At 66.3% G+C, this 15,398-nt stretch overlaps 1 protein-coding gene across 9 annotated transcripts in view; it reads right to left on the bottom strand.

Moving 5' to 3' along the window:
• Positions 1-677: 677 nt before the first annotated feature.
• Positions 678-15,398, bottom strand: part of TSPAN4 (tetraspanin 4) — a 22,635-nt gene continuing 7,914 nt past the window's right edge. For 4 of the 9 annotated variants that reach the window (XM_059398072.1, XM_059398052.1, XM_059398062.1 and 1 more), the window contains 7 exons: positions 14,868-14,947; positions 4,944-5,135; positions 3,354-3,428; positions 2,325-2,426; positions 2,108-2,239; positions 1,925-2,008; positions 678-1,115 (listed from right to left, as the gene is read on the bottom strand). In XM_059398072.1, the coding sequence (XP_059254055.1) occupies positions 1,047-1,115; positions 1,925-2,008; positions 2,108-2,239; positions 2,325-2,426; positions 3,354-3,428; positions 4,944-5,135; positions 14,868-14,930 (717 nt within the window). In that variant the 5' untranslated portion in view covers positions 14,931-14,947 and the 3' untranslated portion in view covers positions 678-1,046. Of the gene's footprint in view, positions 1,116-1,924; positions 2,009-2,107; positions 2,240-2,324; positions 2,427-3,353; positions 3,429-4,943; positions 5,136-5,498; positions 5,692-11,909; positions 11,929-13,750; positions 14,107-14,867; positions 15,272-15,398 lie in introns of those variants that run through there. The other 5 variants (XM_059398031.1, XM_059398097.1, XM_059398087.1 and 2 more) reach the window with 5 other exon arrangements.

Raw genomic sequence — 15,398 nt, 5'->3', positions numbered from 1 at the left:
GGGGGGGGGGGGGGTCACGTGGAGACTGCTTTGCTGGATATGCGACGGTCCTGCTGGTGTTCCAGTCATTTGCGGCTGGTGGGTGAGAAATGGTTTAGTTTGGGGCGTTGACCACATGCCCTGACATCACTACACTTTGGTTCTGGTAGTTTCCGTGGAGTGAGGACAGGTGGGGTCGGTGGGCTTGTGAGCACAGTGGCTGTCCGTCGTGGCTGTGGTCAGTGCTTGGTCGGGCATCCCCAGGTGGGCCTGCCACACGAGGACAGTGATGCAGGGTGTTCCTGGGGGGGGCAGGAAGTGGAGATTTGGGGGGTCGTGGGCCGCGCAGCTAGGGAGGCTCCTGGGAGGGTCCCGTCCTCCCCCAAGCTCCAGACCCACGGCCTTCCCCGCGCCCGTCGCTCCTCTCTCCCTGCGTTGATGTGCCTGCGGCATCCGCTTCCCTCCTGACCATGCAGATGAGCAGTTCCGGGGCCAAGTTCACAGAAACAGGGGCCCTGGGGCAGGCAAGGCCTTGGGGCTAGATGGGGAGGGAGGCCCAGGGCCGTCCTGAGACACCTCTGCACCACCAACAGATTTCCCCGGCGGGGTGGGGGCTGCCCCCACGCATGTGCAGGAACCCCACCCCAGGCGCTGGGCACGTCCCTGGGGGTCAGGCAGCAACAGATGCGGGGGGGGCGGGCTGTCCACACACTTTATTAAGATGCACCAGAGCCTGCCAGGCTCCGCTGTGGAATGTGGGTGGTGGGGCAGCCGCCCCACCTGGAGCACCAGGACCAGCGGTCAGCCCTCCACCCCCATCCCCACTCGTGAATGACACCGGCCAGGGGGGCAGAGCAGGGGCAGACGCTGCTCAGGAGAGTACCCGGACCTGAAATGTGCCAGAAGCCCCTCCCGCCTCCAGCACGGGGCTCACCCAGCTGGCTGAGGGTCTGGGGGGGGCGGTTGCGGGGGGGCAGGGTTGGTGCTAAGTCCCGCAGCAGGAGCGGGCATCTCCCAGTGGGCCGTGTCCTTTGGCAGCGAGGCAGGGGAGGCAGGCAGCGGGCACCCTACGCACAGTAGGTGTCCGCCTTCACCACCTGACAGTACATGGTCATAGCGAAGGTCAGACCCAGGATCTGCAGAGACACAAGGGGGCTGGGCAGGACTGCTCCCGGAGACCACAGGCACAGGGGGTCCTGCCCCAGACCCCACCCCACAGCTTCCTCCCTGGATGGCCCGTACCCCACTTCCCCAGGGATGCCTCCCCCAACCCTGGCAGTTCGGGTTCCCCCAGCCACATCCCCAAGCCTTAGCCTAGGGGTCACGCTGGGGACTCCTAGGGCTCAGCCCCCAGACCCGCCTTTCAGTGTGGCTGCTGTGATGGGGGTATAGCTCAGTGGTAGAGCATTTGACTGCAGTGTGGCTGCTGTGGTTCTGCTGGTGGCTGCAGGGCCCGTTGGCTCCGTGCCCCCTCCCTCCCTCCCCTGCACATCCTCCGCCTGGGGTCACCTCTGACCGTGTGTGGTCTGGCTGGGACCCGCCTACCACTGCCCCCCAGGAACAGGGCTGCCCGAGGTCCGGGTTTGCTGACCGCTGCCCTCCAGCCTCTGCAGGGTCTAACGCTCCAGGCTTCCACGGGGGCAGGAAGCCCGGCTCCGGCACCAGGCCCTGGAATGCCCACCCTTGCTCGGTACTGGCTGGGCCATCCCGTGACTCACCCACCACAGCTGCCAGGCTTAGGCCACAGGAACAGGCTGGCCTACCAGTCCCTGATCCGTCAAAGGCCACCTCCCTGTGGAGTAGGCTCCAACTATACCTCAAACCCCACCTCTGCGCAGCCATGGGGGCTCGAGGCCCCTCCCCCCGGGTGCTGGTGAGCTAAGCTGTGAGGTCAGAGACCGGGGTAAGTCCAGGTGGCTCCTGAGGCAGGACCCGGCCAGCGTACCTGTACCAGTGCCGTGCACAGCCCAAAGATACCCACAGCCAGAAGGTTCTCCTGGAGCCACATCTTCACGGTCTCATAACAGGGCTGGAGGAAGGGTGTGTGTCACAGGGGCCGCGAGGCTGGCCCTCCTCCCCACCCCGGGTTCCCCTGGGGCCAGGATGCCTGGGGAGGGGAGGGGCTCACCGCCTTCCACCAGGTGCCAGGTGCGTGAAGGCCACAGCTCTCACTGAACTCCAGGCAGCAGGAGTCGGGCACGCGGGTGGCGTTGTAGACCTCGAACCAGTCGGTGTAGTTGGAGACCCCACAGCAGCGAAACTGTGGACAGGTGCAGGGGCTGGGATGGTGGGGGGGGTCCGCGTCCCCTACCGGACACACCCCCATCCCCTCCGCACGCACTCACGTCGGTCTGGATGATGCTCCAGGCGTTGGTGAGGCCCACGTTGCCTGGGGTCCCGTACAGGTGCAGACCCTTCTTTAGGTCCTGCTGGGCGTACCTGTCGATCTGCAGGTGCAGTGAGGTCAGCAGGACACCCCCCCCCCCCCACAGCCAGCCCCACCTCCCTCATCCAGACCCCACAGGCACCTGTGCCCACTGTCTCCCTCCTTGGAGTCCCCTCCTCCTGGAAGCCCCCATGCCTGGGCCCTCTGTGGTGCTGAACAGCAGCTGGCACCAGAGTCTGCCGCCTCAGCTGCCCGTACAGAGACAGACGGACACGGACGGAAACACCGACCGGTCTGTACACGCAGGTTGTGAGCACGCCCGACTCCGTCCCTCCGCCAAGGGGCCCGGAAGCTACGACGCCCCAGTGGCGATGAGCACACCGGCCCCCGCAACTCGGTTCCCCAGACCGTCGTCCAGCGAGGGAACCGGGGCTCCCGGAGGAGGGGCTGGTTCCAGGCCTGGGGAAGGAGAGGCCAAGCTAGGTCTGGGGGTCGTCCGGCGCCAGAAAGTGCACCGGTGGGAGGACGCCAGAGGGACCCAGGAGCCCAGCGAGAGCGCCCAGCGGGCAGAGGAAGGAGCAGGTGGGGCACAGCCGGGGACAGGAAGCACACGCCACGAGCCATCAGTAAGTAAATAGGTGGTTAAGGACCTGGGGATGGGGGATTCTCCCCGCCCGGCAGACGAGCAGCCCAGGACAGCAGGAGCTCGGCACAGCCAGACCACAGCACTGCTCCCCTGTCCCCCATTTCCTGGAGGGCCAGAAACCTCCCCAAGCCTCCAGGCCCGGCCTCTGGTGGCTGCGGTTAAAGCCGCTTCCCCCAGTGCGTGGATGGCAGGGGCTTTTGTCCACTCGCACCAAGTGTGGAGCTTGTGACTGCCATTCCCAGCCCTGCCCGCACCCTTGTCACCCACAGTGCTGTGGCCCTAGCTGGCTGGTGAGATCAGAGCCCCCGCCCCCAAAGCTGGGGAGGGCAGGGGTGGGCGAACCTTGTCAGTGTAGGCGAAGAACAAGATGGTGATGGTGGCCTCCAGCAGGAACACCAGCAGCAGCATCACGAAGAACTGCACAGGGGACCCGACCGTGGTGACTTGGCTGCCTGGCCCCTAGCTGCCCCCGCCCCCAGCTCGGGCAGCCTCCCAAGGGTGGGGCCGCAAATGCAGAGAGACACCCCCCCCCCCCCCCGCGCTACAGGAACCTCCCCCACGGTGTCGGGTCCCCAGAGACCAGCAGAGCCCCTCCTGCTGCCCCACCTCCCGTGGGCTCCTGCCCACTCTGGAGCGAGGGCCCTTCTCTTGCTCAACCAACCTCAGAAGCACAAGTCTCACCCCTGCCAGCACACGTGTGTGCTTTGTGCCTGTGCCCCTGTGGTGGGCAGGGAGAAGGTCGGACCACAAAGACCCTGAACCGGGGAGCCTGGGGGCTCAGTGGGTTAAGCCTCTGCCTTCGGCTCAGGTCGTGATCTCAGGGTCCTGGGATCGAGCCCCGCATCGGGCTCTCTGCTCGGCAGGGAGCCTGCATCCCCCCTCTCTCTGCCTGCCTCTCTGCCTGCTTGTGATCTGTCTGTCAAATAAATAAATAAAATCTTAAAAAAAAAAAAAAAAAGACCCTGAACCATGCCGGTTACAGCCTTCAGAGCAGCCAGGGGAGGTCAGCAGCCCCTCAGGAAAGACCGAGGGGAGGGGACAGCCACCAGGAGCAAAGCCCCACCTGGCCTCACAAACCTTGCCTGCTGGGTGGCAGTCATCCCCCCGCACCGCCCCGTGAGCACCCCAGAGCCTCACGCCCGCGGGGCAGCAGAGACAGCCTGCGTCCACCCTGCCTTTCCTGCAGACAGGAAGGGGACGGGCTGCAGGGAGCGAGCCCTGTCCTCCCCCGGGATCCCCAATCTGGCCTTCCCTCAGTGCGGGCCCCCAGTGCCCCCAGCAGGCCCTGCACTCTGGACTTCAGGTCACCCTGCAGGGCAGGCTGGGGTTGGGCCCCCCACCCACAGCGCAGCCTCCTGCCCCGGGGCAGCTGGGGACCCAGCCACACCCCCACCCTCTGCTCCAAGGGATCAGAGCCCCAGGCGCTGATGGCAGCCTGTGGAACCAGCTGAACACCCAGGACAGCTGCACAGATTGGGGGACAGGCCCTCCGAGGCCCCACCCTGGGCAAGGGCTCGGCCGACAAGATCAAGCTGCAGGAGGCCGAGCCTGGCCCCTCTCCGCCCCGGTATAATGCTCCTGAAGACGGGGAACCACAGCCTGCCTGGGAATCTGTCTCCACCGCACAGGAGGGGACTCGAGCCTCTCAGCGGGGTCCTGGGACAGGAGCTGGGCAGAGGCTCCCTGGAAGGGTGGTCTCCGAGCAAACAGGCCCGATGTAGGCCGGAGGGGGCCCCGCCTGGCACTCGTGGGCACATGGCGGGGGGCTCTGTCCTGTCGGGGGGGGCTTCCACTAAACCCCGACCGAGCAGCACCCCCAGCAACCAAGCCCCCGCCCCCGGCCCAGCAAGGTCCCCAGGGACCGGTCCTGCGGGGTCAGCACTGGTAGGGAGCGGGGCCCAGAGCCGGCGCCCGCGTGCGGGGGGCACTCACGGTGAGCAAGAGGCACTTGTTCTCCTTGATGGCTCCGATGCAGCCCACGAAGCCGATGGCCATGATGAAGGTGCCGGTGACGATAAGCAGGTTGGCGGCCGACAGGGACGGGAAGGAGGGGGACAGGGTGGCGAAGTTCCCCTGCGTGGCCGCCAGCCAGATGCCGACGCCGAGGATGCCACAGCCTCCCAGCTGGGACCGCCAGGGGGAAGAGAGGGCCGTGAAACCACCATCCACAGCCCAGGGCAGGCTGCACCAGACCCCAGTGGTCACCCAGAGTGGCATCCCACAGGCCCACCCTGCCGACCTTCCAGGGCCAGCCAGCCCTCCCGGCCGGTCCCCCCACAGTCACAGGAATGGGGACTCCAAGGTCCGCCACCTCTGGCAGTGGGAAGCAGATGGTCTGAGGACACTCTCCATTCAGGTCACAAATGGGGTGCCTGACCCTGTCCCAGGGACACAGTGAAGCAGCCTGGGCAAGGGGCCCTAAGGCCCCCCAAACACCACCCCTCTAGGAAGCATACCCCTCTGGCCCAGGTCCTGGCCTGCACCTACCCCACAGCCTCTCTGGACCTGAGCAGTCAGGGACATGACGCCTGGAGACCCTGCTGGACCACACACTCCCCTCTTTCCTAAAACCACCTCCCAGTGGGCGGCCGTAATCCCAGTGGGCCCCCAGCATCCCCCGCTGTCCATTTCTAAGTGCAAGGCCCAGAACACGCACCAGGCCCCGGCATGGACGCCAGCACAGGATGGAGCAGAGAACCCCTCCCTGGCACTCACTGCCCCTCCCTTTCAACCACCGGGACTGCTTCTGAATTTCATAGTCGCTCCTTATTACAGACACAATTGAAGGGACACCTGGGGGGCTCAGTGGGTTAAGCATCTGCCTTAGGCTCAGGTCATGATCACAGGCTCCTGAGATCCAGCCCTGCATGGGGCTCCCTGCTCTGTGGGAAGCCTGCTTCGCCCTCTCCCGCTCCCCCTGTTTGTGTTCCCTCTCTCGCTGCCTCTCTGTCAGATTAAATAAATAAAATCTTAAAAAAAAAAAAAAAAAAACATTGAAATGAGAGGAAGAAGGGGAGAAGGCAAAGCAGTGAAGAAGCCAGAGCGTCAGCCTCTCCTGGTGACGGGGACACCCAGCCTTGGGGGAGCAGGGGTGCGCCGGGGCTCTGGGTGGTCTCAGAAACAAAGAGGAGACTGTATTCCAGGTAAGCCCCATGAACACGGACCCGCTCCTGGTCCCCCAAAACCTGGGCTTCAGTGAGACCACTTGGTGACTAATGCCTGCTGGGCTCTGGGGAAAGCCAGCGGCCCTGCCTGGGGACCCCTCCCCACTCCTCAACATCTGGGGGGGCCCCCCTGGCCTCAGCCCCCAGGGCCCCCTAGGTGCGATCCCCCCCGCATGCCCAGAACAGGCTAGCTCACAGACTCCAGGGTATACCGCAGCCGCCCAGGACCACAAGCCCTGCCTCACCCCACAAAAGTTTCCTGAGCCTAGAAGGCCAGACTCCCACCCGATTTCCCAGACCAGGGAACTGAGGCTGGGAAGTGGGTCTCGTGCCCAGTGAGTCAGAGGCAGAGCCAAGGGCAGCCGGTTCGTCCACACACAACGCCTCCCCAGCAACCGGATGGGCTCCCCAAGCCCAACAGGGACCCCATGACTCTGCAGGCTCCACCGGCTCTGAGGCCCCTGCCCAAGGAGGCCTCACCTTCTCATGGGCACATCCTCACCCCTTCCCCCATCACCAGGTCAGCCTGGCCCTGGGGTGGCGGCGGGGCACCACTCGGTGGTCCTGGAGTCTCTGGGGAGTATGCACGCCGTGCTCTCAGCCAGGCGGGCAGGAGACTGCAATTGTGGGGGTAGGGGGCATGCGGCTCTCAGACCAAGAGCAGGGGCCACGGCTCCCTGGGTGTGGGCATCTGGGATCCCTCTGGGCCTTGCCAAGGGCTGAGCGAGGCAGGAGAGCCTCCGGCTGACATGCCCACCACCAGCCAGTGTGGGGGTCCAGCAGCCCAGGGTGAACATGCGGGTCCTCTCTGGCGTCCCGCCCCGGTCTGCACCTTCCACAAAAGCAAGAACTTCGGTCTACAAGTTCTTGCAGAGTCAGACGGAGAAGCAGGCTCCCTGCGGAGCAAGGAGCCCGACGTGGGACTCGATCCCAGGATGCTGGGATCATGACCTGAGCCGAAGGCAGCTGCTTAACCCACTGAGCCACCCAGGCGTCCCTTCGGTCTACAAGTTCTAAACAATCCCTCTGCTGAATGCTGCTGGCTCAGGGCAGGGTCCGGAAGCAGGGGTTGTTCTGCCTATTTGAGGCCCCTCCCCAGAGGAGGGTGGGGGTCCGCAGCTCAGGCGAGACGCAGGGAGGGGGCAGGGTAGCAGTTTTGGGGGACCCTGGTGGGTCAGAGGATCCTGGCCTGCCCCTGGCACTGACCACATGGCCCTGGAGGTCCCCAGAGGGCCCACGATGGACGGTGACAGAGCCTCTGCCAGTGGCCGGCCCCCTGAGAGGTGGTCAGTGGTGCACTGATCAAACTCAGGGCCGTGACCAGGGGCCAGGAGCCCGGAGTGGGGGGACTGCCCAGATGACTGCTCCCACAGTGGGGAGACCCACCCAGAGGAGGGGTTCAGACTGCCTCGGTGCCCTCGGTGAGCACCCAGCGCAAGGCGCCAGATGCCCAGTGTTGGGGGGACAGAGACAGGAGAGGTCTTCATGGCAGGTCTGGGCGTGGGCACCGCCCCAGGGCAGTCCTGGAGGTGTGGGTGCGCCTGCGGGGATGGAGGGGCGCTGGCACTGTCCAAGGTGCTGACCCCGGGCGAGGCTGTCCAGGGGACACCCAGCGCTTCTGGGCACCCCACCCCTGCCTGTGCGAGGCACCGCTCAGCACCGTGGCGCACAGGAGGCTGGGACAGGCTCCGGCTCATTCGGTCCTCCCACCCAACCTACAGATGAGAAATGGAGCCGGGGGCTTTTCTGGAGCTATGCCCCTCCCCCATGCCTGCAGGGACACCCAGCACCGTGTCCCTAGCATAGCTACTGCCTCCAGGATCTCCAAAGCCCCAAGGCAAGGTTGAAGCTGGGGTTGCCCAGTCGGGTACTGTGCACAGAAGGGACACTGTGGCTGGGGAGCAGGGAGGGAACTGGGTCAGGGCGGGTGTGAACGTGGCCCACCCCCCCATGAAGCAGGACACAGTAACCGGCCACCATGCCCGGGCCTCACGTCAGCTTGTCCCCCACTGAACCACAAGCCCCCACGGAGCACATCATGTCTCTGGGCTGAGCCCCCAGGAGTGGGGCCTCAGTGGGAGGCAGGGGGACTGCCTCCTGCAGCAGGTTCCTGAGCAGAGGAATTACTCCTTCTTTACAAGCCCAAGTGCCCGCCTTCAAGGACGTCGGCAGACAGCTCCTGTCAGCAGAAAATGCGCCCGTCTGAGCTCCCTCGCCCCATGGGGACCCACAGAAGGAAGGACAAGAGGAGGACACGGGGAGCAGAGCAGCTGTGGGGGTGGGGACCGGCCCGGGTCTCCGTGGAACCCAGGAGGGAACTCCTCACCCCCAGCAGCGGGAGAAATGGATTTCCATAACTAAGTCTGCACACGACGTCCCACCTCCACCCTGCGACGGCAGGAGAGACCCACACTGGGACACACACCCCCCTCACTGCCACCACGTCACACGCCATGCCGCCGCGGGCACCCCTCACCATCAGTGGCAGACGCAGGCTTGTGTCACAGATGCGCTGCCCTGTGACCTGCCGTGGCCACAAGCCCCAAGGCCCTCTGTGTTCAAGCATGTTTGCAGAAAACAGTCGCTAAACGCTCAGACACATACACTAACAAAACGCACACACAGTTAATAAAACTACCTATAATTTTGAAAATGTTTCTGTGTATGCAGCTTTTAAAACATTTTGGCAGGAGAATTACAGCCTCCAAGTGCAGGAAGAAAAACAAAGCCCGTTAGTCTCAGACAGAGAACATCAAACACAGGCTAAGTGGGGCTGAGGTCCCTGGGAGGCTGGGACCCCACGCGAACCCCATGGACGTCCAGCCCGGCTCTCCCATGGCTTGGGGCGCAGGCGGGGCTCCCCTCCCCAGCCACGCAAAAGCCCATGACAGCTTGAGAGGGGGGCCCAGGCCTCCTGGTGGGTCCCCCACCCACGCCCTCCCACGCCCCTGGAGCCTCATCTCCTGGCCTCCCCGTCACCAGCTCCAGGCCTGCGCCGGCTCGGGCCCCCCCTCCTTCCTGCTGTCCAGCCTGCTCGCATTTTCCAGTCTGGCCGGGTGGACGGACCACAAGTCTGAGGCGCCAGCCCCGCCCCCAGGCCCGGGGCAGGGGCAGGTGTCAGATGGCCCTCTGCCACGGCCCCTCCGGCCCGCAGACGGCAGGACAGCAGACGGCAGGACAGCTGGCCATGTTCTTGGAACACGGTGGAGGGCCAGGTGCCCGCAGGGGCCCAGCCTGTGCCCAGAAGCCCCTCTCCTGGCAGCCAGCACAGCCCTGGGGCACGGCAAGGTGGTTGGCCCCTCCCAGCCAAGAAGAACCACGAGGGGGCCCATCCGTACACGTTAGGAACTGCGGGACGCGTCACCGAGCCAGAACCCAGGTGTGCAGCTGCCCCAAGGCAGGAGTCAGGGAGACTGAGCCAAGGGGCTCGAGGTAGGTACCTCTGGGCTGACAGTGGATATTGTCACTGGTGGCTACGCGTCCGGCCCTTCACTGGAAAACAACCCAACAGGCCGCTGTTCCTATGCGTCAGCCCCTGCGCCGTCGTCAGCCGCAAGGCCCAGGCCCGAGGAGAGCAGCCCCAGTGGCTGCAGGCCTTGAAGCCGGCGTCCCCTCAGGGGGGTTGGGCAGGGGAACAGAACAGCCCTGGCAGCAGCTTCAGGAAGGTCAAGTCTACCCTCCAGGGCAAGGAAGAGCTCACCGGACCAGGACCACAAAGGGGCATCCAGGGGACAGTTAAGAACCCCAAACGGACGCCCAGCCGGCTCAGCCGGTGGAGCATCAGACACTGATCTCAGGGCTGGGAGTTCGAACCCCACACTGGGAGTAGAGAAGACTTAAAAGAAGACTTTTTTAAAAGGTGGGGGAGGGGCACCCAGGTGGCTCAGTTGGTTGAGCAACTGCCTTCGGCTCAGGTCATGATCCTGGAGTCTCAGGATCGAGTCCCGCATCGGGCTCCCTGCTCGGTGGGGGCCCTGCGTCGCCTTCTGACTCTCCCCCGTCTCATGCTGTCTCTCTCACTCTCCCTCTTTCAAATAAATAAATAAAATCTTTCTTAAAAAAAAAATAATAACAATAAAGGGGGGGGGGCGCCTGGGTGGCTCAGCTGGTTGCGCCCAACTCTTGCTCTCCGCTCATGTCTGGATCTCAGGGTCGTGAGTTCCAGCGCCCCCTCCCCGCCCCGGTCAGGCTCCACGCAAACACCCGGCCAGCATTGCTGGGGAGGAGAGGGAGAGGGGGAGGCCGTGGCCGGGTCCTCCCGGCAGCCAGAAGGGAGATGGGGCCCCTACCACAGGCCGAAGGCCGGTCTGGGGCCGCAGCTGGGACGCGGTCCGCCTGGCTTCCGAGGCCCCTCCGGCCCTTCAGGGCTGCGGCCACATCCCTCTACGCCAGACAGAGTCCTACACGTGCCTGCTTGAGATCTAAAAGGATCTCTCCAGACAGGCCTGGCCGACCTGCCTCTCCCCTCACCCTCCCTTCCAACAGGCCAGACTCCACAAAACCCACTGGGGTCATGGGGGGAGGGGAGACAGGCCCGACAACCACCCGGGGTCGAGCCAGAGCCACTGGGGCCCCTGACAGACCGCTGCCGCCCCCAACCTATCAGGGAGCTACCAACCCGGCCGCAGACATGCCTAACCCCTGGTCCCAGCATCGACGCCGCTGCTCCGAAAGTCAGAAGCGGGCTGTGTCTGCTGCCTGCCACCCACGCCGCGGGCAGGAGGGCCCTGTCGCAGAGCTGGACCCAGAGACCCAGACTGCCACCGCAGAGCAGACGGACATCCCCAGGCCCCAGAAGCCCCCTCCGCCCCGTCGGCCAGCGGCCGGCCCCAAGGAGGAGAGTGTTCTGAGCCTTGACTGGACCAGCCAAGCACCCCAACCCCAGGACCTGCTCCCCAGGGCCCTGCAGACCCGATCCCATCACAGAACCCTCCCTGTGGGCAGCAGAAACCCCCTGCCTCACCCCGTGGCAGCCGGACATGGGGACCTGCCCAGCACCATCAGGAGGCCACGGCCAAGAGGAGCCACCAGGTCTGAGACGCTCGCAGGCCCCTGCCCCGGGACTTCCCAACTGCAGGGGGGACCTGGGGGGGTCACGGAGCCCGGCCCGACGGGCCCTCTGCCAGCGGGTGTCCCCTCCCCCGCCAGTCTCAGGGGTCTTGCCCAAGGGCCAGGGACAGCAGGCCAGGCTGCCCACTTGGACGTCATCTGCAGCGCATCACCTGGGGCGCGGCTGGGGCAAGGGAGTCCCCGAGGAGGCGGCACTCCGCCAGAGCCCTACGGTGGCCTGGGCAGCAGGAAAAGGCAAGCGCAGCTCCAACCCCCGCCCCAGCCCTGCAGAGGGGACCCTGCCCGCAGAGTGGGGAGCAGCCCAGAGGTGGGAAGGGGGCCGGGAGGGACGGCCGCCGGGGAAGCAGCAGGAAGGCGGGCCCTCAGCTTGGCTGATCTGAATCTGGGAGGAGCCGGGCACCTGCTCAGAGGACACACCCAAGCACCCTGGCCCTGCTGGGCTCAGACCCTCCTCTCCCAGGCGCCCCCCACACCTGGACCCCTTGGGGCACGGACACTGCCCCTGGGGAAGCCCTGAGCAGTCTGCCCCAGAGCAGGCGAGGCCAGGAGGGCACGACCTCCCCCTCTCCCCACCCTGGGCCTCCCCCTCCCCCTCTGTCACCGTGGGGGCCCAAACGGCCCCAAACCCTCACCCCGCGCCCAGCACCCCCATGTTCCCACGTACCGAACAAGGCCCTCTTTGCCAGGATAGGGCTCCCAGGAGACACCCCTGCCCCCATCATGGGGACCGTGGCCCGAAGGTGCCCGATACACATGCAGGCCTCCGAGGAGGGCCAGCACGTCCCTGCTGGAGCCGTCTGCTGCCAGCAAGGGCGCCACCTGCTAGGGGAAGGCCGGAGAGCATCTGGGGGTCCGCTGGCTCTGAACTCTGAGGGGCCCCCGTCACCAGCGCCTCGGCCCCTCTCCTCCTCCGGGGGGTGCCGGCTCCCCCGGCTCAGGTCACCCCGGCTGCAGCACTGGGGACAAGAGGCAGGCCTGTTTCCTTCGCTGAGAGGAGCCTGTGATCTAGCCCATCCACACAGGACCAGGCGGCTGAGGCCCCGGACAGCGAGGTGATGACTCCTGCCTGCCCGGCAAGGACCCACGGCTGGAACCCTCAGTCCTGCCCAACCCAGCAGGAGCCCCAGGAAAACCCGTCAAATGGGGCACCTGAGTCAGAGTCGATTATGGGCTGAGCCCTTCCCCCTTCCTGCCCCTCCAGGCCGAGTCGGGAGCTGTGACCTCGGCCAGGGCCACCCGACAGCCTGGGGAGCAGGTGGTGTGTGGACGGGACGGCCGGAGGAAACAGGCAGGCGGATGCCTCAAGGGGTCAATGTGCCGGCCTTGCGGGATTCTACCTCCAGCAGGATCGAGGCCCTGAGGGAAAGGGGTGCCGGGCGGGGCTTGGACAGGAGAGCCAAAGTGAGGAGGAGACAAACTTAGAGAACTCATTGCACCTTCACCTCTAAACAGGTATGAGGGCCGGTACCCTGGGGCTCACCTTCCTGATCCCCTGGCCCCATCTGCACCTGCGGCCTGGACTCCTGACCCCCCCAGGGCCCTGGGCACCCACTCCCTCTGGAGCCACACCCAGGACAGGCATGGCTGCCCACTCAGACACAATTCCCCCCACCCCAGCCGCAGAGGATGGCCTCGCCCCTGGCCTGGCCCTGCAGGGCGGGGGTCAGAGGGACTGACACAGGTGAGTGTCTGGAGGTCCAGCCCTCGGGGACTCTCCACCCACAACCGCGGCCCTGACCCTACAGTTAGCTCCAGGGGAGACTAAGGCATGACACTCAGAGGTCTCCCAGTGACAGTGGGAAATGGGGTGGGGGGCCAGCACCCCCAGGTAGCAAAGAAGCTGAGGCCCAGGGAAGGGTGCTGTAGCCTCTGTCCCCACCACCCGCAGGCTCACCGGCACAGGGACTCAGCCTCCCGACCATTTGTACCACACCTCGCGGGGGGTTCCCACAGGCTGTGGGCAGGCCCCATGCCCTCTCTGACCTCCGTGTCTCAGATCCCGGCTGGGCACCACGCTGGGGCAAGGACAGGCCCAGGTAAGCAGCAGGGGGCCAGCTGGCTTTGCAGGGAGGCAGAATTGTGAAATAAAAGGGAAACGGACTGTCCTGCCCAGGAGGGGAGCCCAAAGGGGTTTCTGACCCATCGCAGACACTGGCAGAGTGTGTCTGTTCTGCCACTGGTCGGCTGCTCCTCAGGCTTCACAGGGCAAAGACAGCTCAGCCTGGGCCCGTGGCAGGGGGGGCTGGGCCCTGGAGGGGCCTCTGCCTGCAGGCAGCTCCCCAGATCACTGAGGAAGGCAGACGAGGGAAGAGGCAAGTCTTGCCCACCTCCTGGGACCTGACTCTCCTGCACACCCACCACCCCCCTCCACCCCAAGATCTGTGACAACCACCACTATCAGATGCGGTCACCCACGGGGACATGCCAACTCTGCCAGCTGCTCGGTACCCACCACACTGGCACCCACTGTATCTCGTCAACATCCCCCCAACAGAAGATGCTCACCCCAGTCCTGGCCGAGGGCCCAGCTGCCACCCACCCCCGCTGCTGGCTCCTGACCTCACGGTGCTTCGCTCCGGGCCGGTGCCTCACCCCTGCCAGGAGTCTCTTGTGGAGAACAAACTCTTGGGGTGACCGCCTCTGGAAGCTGGCACCTGGGCCAGGAGCCCCCTTGGGTCACACCGAAGGGCAGCCCAGGCTGGCCGCCCCTCCCGGGGACCCCCGACTCCAACCACCACAAGCTGGGAAGAGAAAAGCACAGCCTGAGGAAGGAGGAAGGGGCCGAGGGGGACCCCGGTTTCTGGGCATCCGGCCTGAAGATGAGTGTGCAAAGCTCAACCTCCTCCTGGGGGTCCAGAGCCCGCGCCACACCCCCTGACTCTCTGCTCCGGAAGGAGGAGGGAGTGACCTCGGCATCCTCTCTGCTCCCAGCCTCCCGCAGCCCAGCCAGGCCTGTTCCAACCTGCTCAGGAGAGCCAAGGCCACAGGAGGGCCTGCTGCGCCTCTGCAGTTATGGGAGCCCCCCCACCCCAACACACACACACACACACCATGCAGGACGAGGAGCCAGCAGAGACGCCAGACGCGTCCCTAGCACACTTGGTGGCCCACCATCCTGCCCGGTGGGAGGCCCAGCCCGAGAACTCACGCTGCCCACTCCCTTCCCACGGCCTCCAGACGATGGACGGGTCCACCTGACCCCCAACAGCCCCTGGCGAACCCCGGTCCTTGGGCCTACTCGGTCAGTCCACTGAGGACGGGGAGGGGGTGTGTGGGTCGAAGACAGGACGCCCGCTGGGCGCTGGGACGGGAGGGGAGGCGTCAGCCCCAGCGCCCCGCCGGCCACGACCAGCGTTGGAATGCGGGCGCCCTGCCGTCCCGCGCGCAGGTGCGGGACACGTCCGGTCTCAGGAGAGGGGACAGAACGCGGGCAGCGGCCCCGACCGCAGAGCCTCGCGGGACCGGACACCCGCCCCCGGCCGCCGCGGCCGCTCCAGCCCTGGCCCCCCGGGCCGGAGCCGCGACCCTGCGCGCCCAGGCCGGCCCGTCTGCGTCCCGGCGCCTCGCCCCGCAGCCCCGCTGCAGCAGCGACTCCGGCTCGCCCCCGGGCCCCGCCACTCACCCAGAAGAGCAGGTTGAAGGCGAACATGAGGAACTTGACGCCCTGGAGGCAGCCGCGCGCCATGCCGCAGCGCTTCAACTCTAGGAGGAAGATGAAGGAGAGGTCCAGGTAGAAGACCACGTACTTGTTGCCCTTGGGCGACGTGTAGCGCGCCTGGGCCGCCTTGGGGCCGGGGCTGGCGTGCAGGCCGAAGAAGGGGCCGCCGTCCCCGCCGTCCGCGGCGTCCCCCGCGCCCGCGCGCCCGTACAGGCTGCTATAGCGCCGGAAGGGGCCGCCGCGCGCGAAGCCCGGCTCCTTGCCCTCCGGCGACGGGCTGCGCCGGTACGTGGACTCGTCCGTGCTCGAGCGGCGCATCGCGCCGGGGCCGCCGCCGGGCTCAGCGCCCCGCGCCCACCGCCCCGGAACGCCGCATCCCGCCCGGGCCCCGGCCCCGGCCCCGGCCCCGGCCCCGCGGTGGCAGCCGGGCGCGCCGCTCCGCTCCGCCCCGGCGGCGGCCCCGCACACCTGCCCCGGTCCCCCGCGCCGCAGCCC

The sequence above is a fragment of the Mustela nigripes genome, chromosome 1 (genome assembly GCF_022355385.1).
Source record: "Mustela nigripes isolate SB6536 chromosome 1, MUSNIG.SB6536, whole genome shotgun sequence".
NCBI lineage: Eukaryota > Metazoa > Chordata > Mammalia > Carnivora > Mustelidae > Mustela > Mustela nigripes.
The sequence above is the reverse complement of the archived record's forward strand: the minus strand, read 5'-3'. Positions and strand labels throughout refer to the sequence as shown.